The sequence below is a fragment of the Solanum verrucosum genome, unplaced genomic scaffold, assembly GCF_900185275.1.
Source record: "Solanum verrucosum unplaced genomic scaffold, falcon-dt-bn FXZP01000095.1, whole genome shotgun sequence".
NCBI lineage: Eukaryota > Viridiplantae > Streptophyta > Magnoliopsida > Solanales > Solanaceae > Solanum > Solanum verrucosum.
The window spans coordinates 760,431-777,560 of record NW_026020060.1 but is presented as its reverse complement, the minus strand read 5'-3'; the positions used below and the strand labels follow the sequence as shown (position 1 = coordinate 777,560).

The window sequence follows — 17,130 nt, the reverse complement described above, 5'->3', positions numbered from 1 at the left end:
TGGACTTGGCCAATTTGTTTTTCCATTTCTTTTCAGCTGCTTTCATCTTCTTCAAATCATCATCAAAATTGTCCATTTTTGACTCTTTCTTGTTCATAACTATTTTACTTTCCATAGATTTGGTCGACTTAGTAGGCTTGTTGATTTCATTATCCGAAGTTTCAACTTTTTGAGAAGATTCAACACTATGTTCAAGCTCCGCAATTCTTCCCAACAACTTGGGAATCACAAATTTGGATCTTGGATCAATATAATCATCTTTCCAAAGACAAAAATCGCATGATCTATCATTCTTAAAAAATAAAATGAATCATTCTATGGCTCTTGAAACAACAAAACGAATTATTCAACTCTTAAAAAAGATTAACTTACCCCATAGTAAGGACAACCCCAATATCTTCTACTAGGATTTCTCGGGGTCCAAGAGGTCAGCAAAGGCAAAACAAATCGTGTTTGCATCGCACCTCTTCCAATTCATGATCTTCCTCTTGTAAACAGAGCCTAGTCAAGCTTATTCGAGCCATTGTAGCACCTTAATAAGAATTACCGCAAATCAAACAACTAAAAATTCAAAATACGAAATAGATAGAAACAAATCAAAATGAAAAAGAGAGAAATGAATCAAAATGGAAAAGAGATGAATGAATAATAATGAAAAAGAGTTACCTTTGATTCAAAAGAAGGAATTTTGAACTATGTTTGAATTTAGGATTCTTGATTCAGATTTTTGGGTGAAAATTTAGGGTTTTTGTTCATTAGGGTCGGGTGGGTGGGTTATATGAAGAGAATGGGAATATAACCGTTGGGTTGGGTTTTTTTAATTAAAAAAATAAATAAAAATGACTTTATTAGCGTGTTGACCCGCTCAACTATGTGGAGCGAAACGCGCCCTGGGTTGAGTGACGGAAGGGGAAAATAAATATACTTTTATGTACTTAAGGTGTGTAATAGGTCGCCCCATTAGTTAAAGTGTGTAAATGACTTTTGGATACAAGTTTAGGGGGCAATTTATGCCTTTTGCCTTAAAAGAATGACATATGTGAATCTTGTCTCAAAGTTTGATAACATATTTGAGTTTTTTCCCTTTAAAAATAATAATTTAAATAGTTCTAATATTGATCAGTCAAAATTTATTTCTCTTCAATTAGCAGACAAACAACTTTTTCCACCTGACTACTACATGTTGTTTTTTTGGAAGAAAAATTTCTCATTCATTTAGAACAATACATTAAAATACATCTCTCGAATACTCCTTTTAGAGTGGTTACCATGAATAGAATCACACCTAGAAAAAAAGAGCAACTTATATGAATGACTATGGTTTAAGGGTCAATCGAGTTCGGTAGTGTCACAATCCAAAATCTCAAATCATGATGAAATCTACTAATATTCACTAATAGGTAAGTCAACTCTATAGCCCATAACCAAAAGCAATATAGAAAATAAGAAACAAACATCAAAATAAATGAAAGAGAGACAATAAATATATACAAAACATCCCCAAGACCTAGTATCAGTCGCTAGTTGAGCCAAATAATTTTAAAGTACAAGATAAACACATTACTATATTATAGAAGACTCTAGGAATGACTACCATTGTGCCAATAAGATCACTACTAATGTCCAATATATTTATAAAATATATAAGTGGGCCCCACCATCTTCCACTTAAATACTACATATTATATATTATTAATTACTATACTATAAATCACTACTAATATCCAATATATTTATCAAACTATATAAGTGGGCCCCACCACCTTCCACTTAAATACTACATATTATATATTAATTACTATACTATAAATGGCTTAAATACTCCATATTATCTATTACAATAATTAACAATTATTTGACACTTTAAATTCTATCAATGCCATATAAATTAGGATAAAAAACCTAAGATATAATACTTAAATATATTTAAAAATAATATAAGTAATACTATACATTACAATAATTAACAACTTAATTATTTAAAACTTATATAAAACATTTAATTGACTCTCTAAATTCTATTGGTACCACATAAAATGGATTATATAATAAACATATATTGTTTGAAATTGACGAAAAAGAAACAATGAATTACAATAATTAATAAAAAAATAGTCCACTCCAAAAAATCTATCAATTAACAACATATATTCTTTGAAATTGACGAAAAAGAAACTATAAATTACAATAATTAACAAAATAAATCTCTCGACTCCAACAAATCTATCAATTAATGCCACATAAATTGGGACATGACAAATAACATATATTATTAAAAAATTAGGTTCAAAATGTACTAAAAAATACAATAATTAACAACTTAATATATTAAAGAGACATAAAAAAGGGTTAATATTTGAAATTCTGCATCTGCCACATAAATTAGAACAAACAGAGTAATAAATATTATTTTCAAAATTATGTTAAAAAAAAGTACTACAAATCACAATAGCTAACAATTTAAAATATTTTTAAAATCATATAAAAATTTCAATAACTTCTCAAATTCCATAATATGACATAAATTTAAAAAAATGTGTTATAAATCATAATAAATAGTACAATATTTAAACTACTTTAAAAGCATTATAAATTGTAATAAATAATACAACAATTTAAATTACTTAAAATTTAACGACTTGATTTTTCTTTTAAAATGTATTAAAATTTTGGTTAATTGTCAAAACTTTACATGTGCCACATAAATTGGGACATGGACAGTCACACATATTTTTTTTAAAAAATTACATTAAAAGTATTCTATCAATTAACAACATATATTGTTTTAAATTGACGAAAAAGAAACTATAAATTACAATAATTAACAAAATAAATCTCTCGACTCCAACAAATCTATCAATTAATGCCACATAAATTGGGACATGGCAAATAACATATATTATTAAAAAATTAGGTTCAAAATGCACTATAAAATACAATAATTAACAACTTAATATATTAAAGAGACATATAAAAAATGGTTAATATTTGAAATTTTGTCTGTGCCACATAAATTAGAACCAACAAAGTAATAAATATTATTTTCAAAATTATGTAAAAAAAAATACTACAAATCACAATAGCTAACAATTTAAAATATTTTTAAAATCATATAAAAATTTCAATAACTTCTCAAATTCCATAATATAGCACTTAAATACTACATATTATATATTAATTACTATACTATAAATGACTTAAATACTCCATATTATCTATTACAATAATTAACAATTATTTGACACTTTCAATTCTATCAATGCCGTATAAATTAGGATAAAAAACCTAACATATAATATTTAAATATATTTAAAAATAATATAAGTAATACTATACATTACAATAATTAACAGCTTAATTATTTAAAACTTATACAAAATTTAATTGACTCTCTAAATTCTATTGGTACCACATAAAATGGATTATATGATAAACATATATTGTTTGAAATTGACGAAAAAGAAACAATAAATTACAATAATTAATAAAATAAATAGTCGACGAAATTGACGAAAAACAAATTATAAATTACAATAATTAACAAAATAAATCTCTCGACTCCAACAAATCTATCAATTAATGCCACATAAATTGGACATGGCAAATAACATATATTATTAAAAAATTAGGTTCAAAATGTACTAAAAAATACAATAATTAACAACTTAATATATTAAAGAGACATATAAAAAAGGGTTAATATTTGAAATCATGCATCTGCCACATAAATTAGAACAAATAGAGTAATAAATATTATTTTCAAAATTATGTTAAAAAAAAGTACTACAAATCACAATAGCTAACAATTTAAAATATTTTTAAAATCATATAAAAATTTCAATAACTTTTCAAATTCCATAATATGACATAAATTAAAAAAAAACTGTTATAAATCATAATAAATAGTACAATATTTAAACTACTTTTAAAGCATTATAAATTGTAATAAATAATACAACAATTTAAATTACTTAAAATTTAACGACTTAAAAATATTTTTTTAAATGTATTAAAATTTTGGTTAATTGTCAAAACTTTACATGTGCCACATAATTTGGGACATGGACAGTCACACATATTTTTTTTTAAAAAAATTACATTAAAAGTATTCTATCAATTAACAACATATATTGTTTGAAATTGACGGAAAAAAAACTATAAATTACAATAATTAACAAAATAAATCTCTCGACTCCAACAAATCTATCAATTAAATGCCACATAAATTGGGACATGGCAAATAACATATATTATTAAAAAATTAGGTTCAAAATGTACTATAAAATACAATAATTAACAACTTAATATATTAAAGAGACATATAAAAAAGGGTTAATATTTAAAATTCTGCATGTGCCACATAAATTAGAACAAACAGAGTAATAAATATTATTTTCAAAATTATGTTAAAAAAAAGTACTACAAATCACAATAACTAAAAATTTAAAATATTTTTAAAATCATATAAAAATTTCAATAACTTTTCAAATTCCATAATATGACATAAATTAAAATAAAAAATATATATATATTGAGCCCCGTGCTGGCACGGGGTCCTATATCTAGTATATATAGATGCATCTCCAAATGCAATATAAAGACTAGTCCTAGTCAATATAGAGGGATATTAGCAACTCAGAACGTTAGGAGCTCACCCCAGTTTCAGAATCCAAAAGCTTCTTCGCATGAGACACATCAATGGTGAGAATTTGCACTATTATCAATAGGGTGCAGAAGTATAGTATGAGCACCAACAAAAGGTACTTAGTAGGCATAGACCAACTGATCTCCAAAGGTAAAACAAGCATAAATAACATGTAAGTAAGAAATGTACAGTACAAGCAGTTAGAGAAGATGTATCATACAATAAAAGTGAACAGAGACAAAGGAATAGAATAAAAGAAGCAAGTAATTGAGACAAGGGAACGTACCTAGAGGCGCTAGCCCAACAACCAAATAACTACAAGAGTCCACTACAGTAGTCAACTAACCGGAGATATAACAATGGTAACCACCGCTATACATCACAACAATCAAGAGACCAATCCAACCCAACCAATCAAAAAGCACCAATATAGAGACAAGTCGAAGTCATTCATATAACCAATTATCAAACCGACACAAGATACACAATTATATTCAAACAATAACCTAATCGCACCCCAAAGGCCCGAAAGGTACACAACTGTTGACACCCAATTTTGACCCTCCACGATTTGATTAATTTTTAAGCTTCTTAAATTCTAAACAATTGGAAATAATTGTTTTGAAAAATCTAAAATTGTTTTGAGGCTTGGTTTTGTTTTGTTTTTAGAAGCAATTATACATTTCTATATTTATATACAAATAAGTTTTGAGTACGACTTTGAGGTTTTATAAATATTTTAAAACTTGTCTCAAAAAAATAATGTTTAACTTAATACTTATCTTATTTTCCCTAAACTAATCAAAATTTTAATTAGTGTGGCAATTAGCGTTATTTTCGATAATTAGTTAATTACTTCACATTTGTAAAAATCAAGAAGCTTATTAATTGATTAGATACATATCTACTTCCTTTGAAATCAAATTGGACCTCAACTTTTCAATTCAAATAAAGAGAAGACCCAATTTCTTGGCCCATTTTCAAAGACCCGGCCCAACTCTCTAATTCTCATACAACCCATCAGCTATACATACAACAGAAAACAAACCGACCCGACCCCGTATCTTTTTCTTCACAGCAAGAACAACGACTCCAATTACTGCAAACCAGAACGAGTCAGCGAAACCCAGAAGCAGTCCAACCAGTCGCGACCCATCGTGAGTGCAGTCGCGTGTCCTCTTCTCTCCTCTCTTTCTTATCCTTTTCGTACAAAGAAGTTGGAGAATCCTTAGGTGTCGAAATCATGTGGCTCGTTCGTCCTTGCTCGAAATCAAGCGGCCCTTGTCAATTTTTCTGTTGAGAGTGGTACATTACAGCTCACACCTTATCCTCTAAGAAATTTCAAAATTTGCAGCAGTCCCACATCGTTTTCCCCCTCAATTTCAACCTAGAAGCTGCCCTATAAATACCCTTTTTGCTCACTGTTCAAGGGAGATTTTTTGGAGACCAAAAGAGTGCCCTAAAAGTTTTTTTTTGGGAATTCTTGGTTCCATAGTTTAAAATTTTGTGGCTTCTTGTGGTTGTTCGTGTTTAAAGAGGTGGTGAAATCGCTTCTGTCAAACTCGTCGTCCGGTTCGCTGCCCACAATCAGGTAATCTTCTCTTTATTTCGGTATTTATGTTGGCTCTTAATTATGTCTTGTTCATTGAAATTGTGTTTGGCATTAGCTGTTTAAGTAGATTTCCAGTAGCTTAAAATTAGTAAAATTGCTTATCGTTGAACTTGATTAATATATTTTTATACCTTCCGGATAGGACCAATAAGTGTTGAATAGAGTTAGAGTTATGCTTTTGTGCTCAGGCATTTTATTTGTCAGGTTGATATGTGTGACTGTTTTGTTCGTCCGATTTGGAAAATCTTTTAAAGTGTTGCTATTCCTGATGGAGTTTTAATATCTTTTTGCGTCATGGATACGTTTATCTAGTATTAATGTTGCTTGAAAGAGGATTATTGTTGGTTTAGTTTAGTTACCTCTCCGTTTTCTATATTCAAATTTGCTCGTCTCGATTTTCTAACCAACTATGATGTCCATTTTTTTATTTATTATTTGTTTTTCTTTTCAGAAGTTGCCTTTGTTCCAATTTCTCATGTTCTTTCCTATTTTGATTAGTATGAGTATGCTGTATCTTTTCCCTACTGTTATTCTCTTCAAATTCATATTAAGTTTTTGTTTGTATGACATTTTGCTATTGTATATTTAGCTTGCTAAAAAGTGCGACTTTTGTTATGATCATCTAAAGTGTTTTACTTGTTACTTTTCTTTCAAAGGATTGTGATATTTTGATTGTTTTTTTTTAGTTTGCTTTCATTTGTGTGAAGTCTAAATGTCTGAATCAGCCTGTTAGTTATTTGTATTCCCAGAATTCTGTTTCTAGCAAAGTCGTTCCTTTTCTTTGATTGTTCATAGCTTGTCATAGTTTCTTGAGATAGCTTTCTCCTATTTAGTACACATTCGTTGATCACTTGAGAGTTATATATGATTGCTATCTAATATGTTCTCATGATGTATGAATTCATATTTCAAATCTAGCTTTTCGTCTTACTTTCTCTATGCTGAAATGCCTTAAAATAGCTATGTATGTGTTTGATAGTTTTGTTTCACTTAGCGGGTTACTCTAATTTTTTTTATTTTTTTTATTTTTTAAAGTTTTCTTAAGTTTTTTTTATGGCTAATACTTAATTGTCCCCGTCCTTATCTATCTTTGATCTTCTTTTCGCTTAAGTGTGCAACGGGAATCTATGATTATGTTGTTTCATGGTTTGAATGTGAAAAAAATGTGTTACAATTGAAAATTAATTGCCTTCTTTGTTTCTGCTGGCTTCCTATTTTGTTGGGCAGATTTGAGTTGAATTATTAAAAGTTGTTGGAGTTTGTTTACATGTTAAGTTAGTATCAACCCTCTTCTTGATTATATACTAATTCTTGTTCTTTGTTTTCCTCGCATGAATTCTCCTCATTTGAGTCCGATTTGGACTTCCATTCTCTTGCATTTGATCCCCTTCGAGTCAACCTCTTTCAAGTCGCAAAAAAAGAGCTAATATTGTTGGGTTAAAACCCAAATCAATAGCAGCAACTAAGTTGCAGCAGTCCCAAAGGGACTAAAAATGAAATTTTTTGGACTTTAATAAGTCCAATTAGCAGCAGTAGCAGCAGCCCCCAAAGGGCTAAAAAATTGAAGTTCTGGACTTAAAATCCCGTATAATAAAAATCAGCAACAACAATAGTATTCCAAAGGGCTGGAAATCTGAAAAATTGGACTTGAAAAGCCTCAATTTGAGTGCAGTTGTGGCGGCAGAACCAGAAAGGGGCCAAAGTTCCCCTTTTATCCAGTTCTTTATTTTATTTAGTTATCTACTCTATTTGTGAATATATGTTGATGATCGCTAACTTTTAAACACTTTTATTTTGTTAATTTAGATGAATCCTTGGGGAAGTTTTCTATTTTGTTATTCATTTTGAGTTAAGTATTTAATTTTTTTTCAAATTCTTTTAAGTAATCTTAGCTTTAAGACTAATTTGAAAATTATTCATATGTTTTCATAGTTAGTATTTAGCTTTCAAATCCACGCTTAAGTTATTGTGTTGATTTTTTGACTCAAAAACTTGACTCGGATAAAATGTTAAATTAAAATTATTATTTTGATACTTTAACATTTGATTTGTTTCATACTTGGAATAAGATGAGGGTATAAGTATCAAAAGACTTTTGTTATTTTAAAACAATGTTTTGTTTTACAAGTAATCTTAAGTTCCCTTTAAAAATTAGCCAAACTTTTCAATCCGTCGGTCAACCATGCGTTAGTGGATTCTCTAAGATGCCTAAACCCTTACCCGACTCTGGTTTTATTTAAAATATTTTCTTTAAAAAACCCCCTTTTAAACGTTTTCTTAATTTTCCTAAAATCAAGTGGCGACTTCCAAATTTATAAATTTTTTCCAAAAACATGTACAAAATTACCACAAAGTTGCGAAATGGCTTCGAAACCTTGGTTTTCGAAATCGTGTCGTAACAACAACAACAAACATAACACAACCGACTTCCCATAAGACCGGTGGGTGCAAACATAGTCAATTTACTAGTGATAGTCGATGTATATGAATGCAAGTTATGCAATAGAAACTAAAGGTGCCAATAGTACAAAGTGCCACATAACCAGTATATACACCTGCCTCCTGCCTCGTGGCATGCTAGGTAGGACCGACGTGGATAACCCTCCTCATGTTCAATGTGTCACATGGACAGAGGAATCCATAGGGAACTTGGAAAGTCTATATATACTGTGTTGTCCTGATCCATGACTTTCATAACCTATCCATCACAGTACCAGATCTGCTTCGTCATGGTACTAGAGATATGTAACCAAATCTATTTAAAAAGGGTTGGAGATATTTTCGACCGATTAAGTAAAAAAAAGTGAGCATATCCTCGATGTCTCTTTTATCTCAACAAAAATCAATTTATCAAAGTGGTATATGTGGTATGACTCATGTCAAAATTAGTTTTAAAGAGTACAAGAGTAGAATCAACTTCTTCAAATATAGTAGTGGAAACCAATGCGTTTACTGAGATCGTACCATAAAACACATGAAAAATGGGTATTTATGCATCACATGAAAAATTTGAAGATTTTGGTCTTGAAGATAAGGATGACATACCCTGGAAGCCAAGAGAGTTGAAGTCTAGAATCCAACAAAGACACAAACAAGCATAATTTATTGGATCAAGACAAATCAACTTTCTTGGTGATGGTCTGACTATAGTAGGTGACAATGCACAAAAATGCCTACATGGAAAGGGAATGCATATGAAACTAGAAAAGTGTTGGAGCAATTAAAAAAGGAAAAGGTATGAAAGTTGGACAATTTAGTAACTTATTTTAGAGTGTGATGCTTAAATATCATACTTGTAATCATTTTGGTCTTTTATCAGATGGACAAGCGATCCAACAAGGAAAAGAAACAAAAAAAAGGAGAGACATCGAACACTAATTGATGAAGAAGATGTTGATGACTTTCCCTTGACAACTCCACAACCTAGTGGAGATTGTGCGTCAAATGAAGTTTTTGAATATTTTGGTCTTGAAGATGAGGATGACATACCTTGGAAGCCAATAGGTGTTTCAGAGTTGAAGTCTAAAGTCCAACAAAGAAAGAAACAAGCATAACCTACTGGATCAAGACAAATCAACTTCCTTGGTGATGGTCCAACTGCACCAAGTGACTTGTATGCACCAAAAGTGCTTACATGGAAGGGAAATGCATCTACTATTGGAAGACTGTTAGAGCAATTAAGAGTGGAAATACTTAAGACAAAACAGGGCAATGACAAGGCACAACAGTGACAAGTTTAGTAGTGAAGACAATATTTTGTTATTTTGTTGCATATTTTTGGGATTGTAATGTCATGAACAAACTTGTTTATGTATTAATTTTTTTTTGTATATGAACCAACTTTTGTTGGGATATGTATTGAACTTACTTCTTTATGTTCGAATCAATTTTTTGTCAATTTATATGAAGTGTTCATCTATATATATATGTAATGTTTAGAATAAGTTTCTTTTCAATATTTGATCTTGCGGTTTTGTTCCAGTTTTATTACTGTGTAAAAGAAAGATAAAGAGTGATTAGTACAAATATTAACATTACTTCAACAATAAAACATTACTTCATATTAAAATAGTTTGACGTCAATACATCAGTCCTTAGGACATTCATTACAACACCAAAAAGAAGAATAAAAGTCATTACTTCATCAACATCACAAAAGACACTAAACACTATCAACTGAATTCACTAAACACTAACAACTGATTTCGAACACTAAACACTAACAACTGAGTTCACTTTGTCATCAACACAACTACAAATCCAACAAAAAAAACATGAGATTATAATTTTGTATTTTATCTGGCGATACTTGTCTTCAAATAGCCCAACTTTTTTCACTTCCAAATCATTAGTTGCCTTCAATGTAGCAGTTTTTTTCCGACAAATGACCTCCTTCAATCTTCAAATTCTCCATTTTAATCTTCGAATTATCCATTTCAATCTTGACATCTTTCAAGGACAATTCTAAATTACGTAGGTAAGCTATTTCGAAAAAAGCTTGGTCTTCCCATTCCCAATATCCACATAAAAAATTGCCATAACAACCAAAAATATGATAATAACACTAATTAAGAACAAAAAAAATTGAATAATAGGAAGAAATCAGTTCTTATACTTACATCCGGACAAAGACATCTGGAAAATCTTTTTCTCGAATTAGATGTAGTACTCAAAATTAGTGTTTTGACCACCAAACCACAAACACATTTTCTTTGAGACGGATAACTATTTTATGAGATTAGGAAAACTATCGGAGGAGAGGGGAAGGGTGGGGATGGTGGAAGAACAATCAGAGGGGAGGAAAATCAGTAAGGGAAATGGGTAAGGAAAGTGAAGAACAGTCGGAGGGGATATTTATCTTTTGCGAGAGTGGGTAAAGGGGAATGAGTTAATGTTTATTGGGTTAAAAGTTATAGGGGTCGGGGTATGGGTTTAAAATGGAAAATTGGTCGTTTTTTAAGATTCGGGTTAATTTAAGTCGATTTGGGAATTTCCGTCCACATAGGAGCACAAGTGATAAGATGAGTAACGACATGGGCAAGAATAACTGCATTTTAACGGTACATGCATAGTCAACTAATGAATCAATTTTTTTTTTCTTTGATGACAAGGGAAACCCGCAGCCGCTACCCTTTGGGTGCACACAGGGTAAAACCCCCGCTCCTATGCAATAGCTCGCAAACCATGAATGAATCAAAATTGAGAGGTATTTTTGACCCTTTTCCCTTTTATCTCCAATTTCAATTCGTTATAAGACTCTTTATTTGCATTAGTGTGATTTATGTTCTCATATCGAATATATGAATTACTATCTATTTTATATTTTTTTGGATTTATCTATCCATTTCTAACTTATTTTTGTTATTTTGAAATTTTATAAAAGTTAAATAACAATATGTTAAAATTATTGAGATTAAGTGGGTCAAATTGAACGGTTCATGATTCCCGATTTTAACCCATTTGAGCCAAAAATAAATTTGGGCGGGTCATGACCCAACCAATTTTTTCAATCCATTTTAATATCTCCAATTTCAAGTCAACCCACCCATTTGACACCCGTGGAGGAGTAGTAGGGGATTAATTTCTAAAATAGTGGACATTATTACTCAGTGACATTTAACACTTAACAGTTAAATAATTAGGTTCCTTCACTAATAACACAAATAGACAATATTGTTACCAAATGGTAGATAATAAGAAAATGACAAGTTTGATAAATGGAGAATTAGGATATGAAAATCCGTAGCAAGTGAAGACAAGAGTGAAACTATGCACTCCTCTTTTAATAATGATTACAAATGCACAAGCTACTACCGTAAATTTAAAATTTCAATTTTTTCTTCAAGATTTCCCATCGTAACTGTAGAGTGGAGGGAATGTATGTAGTTGACTATCATACCAAGACTAATTGATCAATCAAATAAAAGGGCAAGTAATAGTTGACTCTCATACCATACTTATAATTTACCAAGTATAAACACCAACTATACGAGTCAATAGAAACTATATACATCCATAGTAAAAGACGCAAAATATTTCACTCAAGGTCCCAGAAACACATTTTTGAAGCTCCATCCTAATAAAGAGTTGTTTTGTGCTTCAGTACATATTACTACTTTCTTTGTTACTGTGAGTTTATAGTGCTCATAATGTACAAGAGAATAAAGAGTCAGTCAGCACTAGTTACTCTGTAGCAAGCATTTATTTAGAGACAAGCCTGAGCATTTCTCCAGCACATACGAAATCAAGAAATCTTGCTAAAGAGTATTTGAGCACCATATTGAGGTTGTAAGGTCATAGCCTGAGTCGGAGCATGAACGTATGATGGGGAAATGCAAAAAGAATATTGCTGAATGATCATTGACAGGACCACTTTAGCCTCAACAAGAGCTAAGTTTTGGCCCACACAGATTCTGGGGCCTAAACCAAATGGGAAAAACGAAGCTAAATGTTTCCGTGACTCAGCAAATCTCAACGGGTTGAATTCATGGGCATCATCTCCCCAGATCTCCTTGTCGTGATGGACAGCAGTCATAGCCAAATAGAACTGTGTATTCACTGGTATGTCAAGGTTTCCTAACTTGACATTCTTTGATGCTTGCCTCATCAACATCACAGCTGGCGGGTAAAGTCGAAGTGTTTCATTCAATATCATGCTCACCTGCCAATCGGACATAAAGTACACCTCATCATCTTATTGCGAGAAAAAATAGGGATACTATGCACCATCTTTGAAAGTATCATGAATGCATAATGAGGTTGTTCATCAGTATAGCATGCTCGTCCTTTACATCATACTTGGGGACATAAGTACTATCATGAGACTGTTAAGCAGAGTTGCCAGAAAAAAGAAAAATAAGAATCTGCAATAACAGCTGAACTTACAATCTTGAGATCAGCTATATTCTCTGCAGAAGGAATCCCATTTCTGCAAGCACGAACAACTTCTTCCCGAGCCTTGCTCTGCCATTCTTGATGCAATGCCAACAGAAGAAAAGCCCATGTCAGAAAATTAGCAGTTGTCTCCTTTCCTGCAAAGTAGAATGTCTTGCATTCATCTACAACCTCCTCTATATCCAGTGTCTCCTGTTTGTCATCCTGATTCTTGATTGGATGCATTAACAAAGAAAGCAAGCTTTTCGAATTGTTTGCTGTTCTGCTGCAATTGTTTAACAACATCCTAATTGCATCTCTAGTTTCCTTCTCCAGTCTTTTCCTCAATCTGTTCTTCTTGGTGGGCAAAAATCTGTATCCAGGAGAAAGAAATGGCATCATTTACAGTGAAAATAATGAAGCAAGTAGTTGCTCTAGGATGATGAAACCATATTTTCAAAGAAGGGTACTAATAAGACTCCACCATTTCAACTCAACAAAGACAGTGAGTTGGCTTAGACATGAATGCTTAGTGTCATCTCATGTGCCAATCAGGGGCGGCTCTAATAAATTGGTGGCCTAAAGCAAAATCCGAATGGAGGCCTTAAATTCGAATATATATTTTTTATGAAATTTATTATAGCCAATTATTTAATCTTTCTTGAGACATAGTATTCATAATTTATCAAACTTCTATTATTTCCTTGCTCTTTTATGAAAAAATTATATTTTCTACAAATTATACGCGATATTTAAAAAAAAAAATATGTATAACTTATTGTATTTTTAAAAAATGAGGCCCCTCAAATTTTGGGGCCTAAGGCAGTTGCCTTTTTTTCAAAGCTGTAGAGCCGCCACTGGTGCCAATTGGCAATTAGAGCTTTACTAATATTCTTTATGGAAATGCTGCAATCTCTAAATGCCTAGCAATATAGTGGTAAATATTGTGTTTTTATTGGTAACAATATAGTGGTAAACATCACTTTGCATAAGACAATTGCAGATGTCAAAGGGTCATTTTAAATGGAGTTCAGATGAAAAGGTTATAGTGGACATATTGAATAGCAAAAACAGTCGATCTGGTGGTATTAAAAGTACACATTGGACAATTTACAAAAGCATATCTTATCTTTTCACTTGTTTTGTTGGAAATCACGACAATTCTTGTAGCTTTAAGCATGCATATGGAACTATCCTTAGGGATATTTCACCCTATATAGGTATATCACAAGGATTCAACAAACTCGCAGAAGAACTAACAAAGATTTTTCTCATATCGAAGAGGAACTTTTTATCAAATAGTGGAAAATCCAACAATATAACAAGAAGAAAAGGAGTGTTTTCTCAATTGGTTGTCTTTCTCCAAAGATAGAATGTACATAATGGGAGAAAAATCTGACCATAATAGGATAAAGAAATAATGGTCCATTAATTCACGTAATGAGCCAGAGGTTACAATTTTGAAATAATGGCTCACTTAATTCTACAGAATGAATCTGGATACATTTTGGTTAAGGAATTTGTACAGTTTCTTGTAGGCCCAAAATATAGAAGTGGTTTCTGCTAAACGGGATTTAGATTAGGTCTCGCGCACAGTGGAGGGGACAAATCCACGAATTTATCTTCGGGCAAAGCCCACAAAGAGAGCTCTTCCTAGTTCATATGGGACACTTCTTTTTTAGAACCCCTTCTTATTTTCTATCATGTTTTTCCCTCTTGCTTTTACATGGTATCTATCTATAGAACAGAAATGATACCTACTCTGAAAAATTGGTTGGCAATTCGTTATTATCAGCAAGAGCGCACTGAACACAAGTTGACAGTGATTTTGACATTCTCATAGGCATCTCAGGTACAGATATTATTCTATCACCAAGCACATGCAGTTTCTAATTAAGAAGTCATAAATATGGTTACACTTAAGATAAAGAAATCAACAGTAAAAAATGAGATGCATTTGCATTTGTTTTCTCCCAACCTTTACATAGCACAATTCATACAAGGAAAAAGTGGTAAGGGGATTGTAACATAAAAGAAATGATACATATAAGTTTGGTATTCAACAAAATCATTGAAAGGTGAGATGCATCATACTATCGATAACGAAATGCACCTGAATCCAGGAATGTAGACACTTCGTATGGCCTCTAAAACAAGGCTCACTTGCTGGTCTTGTAATTCAAAAATACGCTTTCCCTCCTCAAAACTACTTCCAAAAGCGGTCCTAGAAATGATGTCTGCTGAAAGTTTGTGAAATTCTTTGTGTACATCCATCTCAAACTGGTCTCTTGCACTTGTTACGTCTTTCCACTTGTCCAACAACTTTGTTGTACTATCAACCATCTCAGAAATCCAACCCTGAGAAAATGGACACATGCCAATTGATCAATAAACCAAACCCTAAGACACATAGAAGAATCATTTAGCTACAATATTTACACAATGCATTGCACTCATATATATCACAATTCACAAAACCCCCTTCCTGAGACTAGCTAAATATTGTAATTGGTGTGATTGGATGTAAATTATAATTAGTAGAGTGTGAAAGTCATGGAGGATCACAAAGGCAACATTTTAGTCCAGTATGACGCGGATCCTTGTATCAATCTCAACTAGACATAGAAGCGGAGCTAGGATTAAGAGTAATTCCCTTTAAAAAAAGAGAGGCGGGTTCGAACCCACAATTCTAGTATGAAAAACATTTCCTTCCTTAGCAGTGACTCATCAATCAATTTTATCCATGAACCCCTATCTAGTTCCGCCTCTGAGTCCAGACATAATCCTTTTTGGTCAAGTCCATATATATTAGAGTAATTAATTAGAAATAGAGTATGTACCTTTACTATCTCCATGTTAAAGGCGTGGTTGCTGATCCTTCTGTGAATAGCCCATTTGTGACCATCTAACCCAACAAGCCCATCTCCAAGCAGAAGTTTTGACAAAGGGTTATGTTTGATTTTCTCAAAGGAAGTGGTATTAAGCAATATCTCCTTTATGAGATTGGGATCAGCAATTGCAACCCTAGGTTTAGGACCAAACCAGTAAAGAAAATTCTTTCCATAAATCGTTGACCAATTATAATAGTGTGGCATGACACGGGAAACTACTGTTTCATGATTATGAGTGAAACAGCTGGACTTTGATTCAGCTTCTGCTATCATCAATCTTCTAATCTTTGCTGTGTTGTTCAAAATTGGGCTGTAACCTGGTCCATTTATGCCTTGTTTCTTCAACACATGTTGCACTTTTAAAGGGACCCATATGATTTGTATACCACTTTCAACAACAAGATCAACACTATTGCCAGTGCCACCAACAGCATCATTGCATTTGCCACCATCAAAATCCCTTCATCACCCACTGCCTCTGTCTCTGCACCATTTATATTACAATTATTATTCTACTTTGTCATTTAAAATGGTTTTGATTTTAATAAACCTCGTTCACACCATTTTTCTTCTTACACACTTCAACTAACATTTATATCATTTAAACAACTCTACGCTCTCATTTTAAAACTTTACCCAATTTGACAGGTTACATGTTTTTCACACAAAACAAGGCCTTGAAAAGCCATGTTTTTTCAAATTTACTTGTATCGAAAAATCACTTACACGCTTAATCTATCATGATGACCTATTACACACATTTACTATTTAAAAGTGAATTTATTTACCCCTTAAGACTGATTTGACAAAAAAAATAAAATTAAAATAAAAACTATACGCGTAAGTTAGAAATAAAAATAAAAATAATAATTAAAATCAACTTTTAACCCCTTACCCTAATCCACCCCACCCCTACCCCCACACCTCTTCTTCAAACCTCCTCTTCTTCACACCTATTCTTCTTTTTCACATCTCTTCTTCATTCTTTATACATCACAATCTCAAAGCACAACTTTTCTTTTCGATTAGCAATTAGGTTTATTCTCATAGATTTGTTAGTGAATAATTGTATTTTGTGATAATTTTTACTAAAGAAAGAATCTAAAAAG

At 31.7% G+C, this 17,130-nt stretch overlaps 1 protein-coding gene across 1 annotated transcript; it reads right to left on the bottom strand.

Annotated features, from left to right (window-relative positions):
* Positions 1-12,382: 12,382 nt before the first annotated feature.
* On the bottom strand, positions 12,383-16,476 carry LOC125823356 (cytochrome P450 734A1). Its single transcript, XM_049502742.1, is given in 5 exon segments — positions 12,383-12,918; positions 13,143-13,503; positions 15,244-15,488; positions 15,971-16,398; positions 16,401-16,476. Coding segments are annotated over 5 exon segments (1,524 nt in total). The 5' UTR covers positions 16,474-16,476; the 3' UTR covers positions 12,383-12,501.
* Between the last annotated feature and the right edge of the window lie 654 nt (positions 16,477-17,130).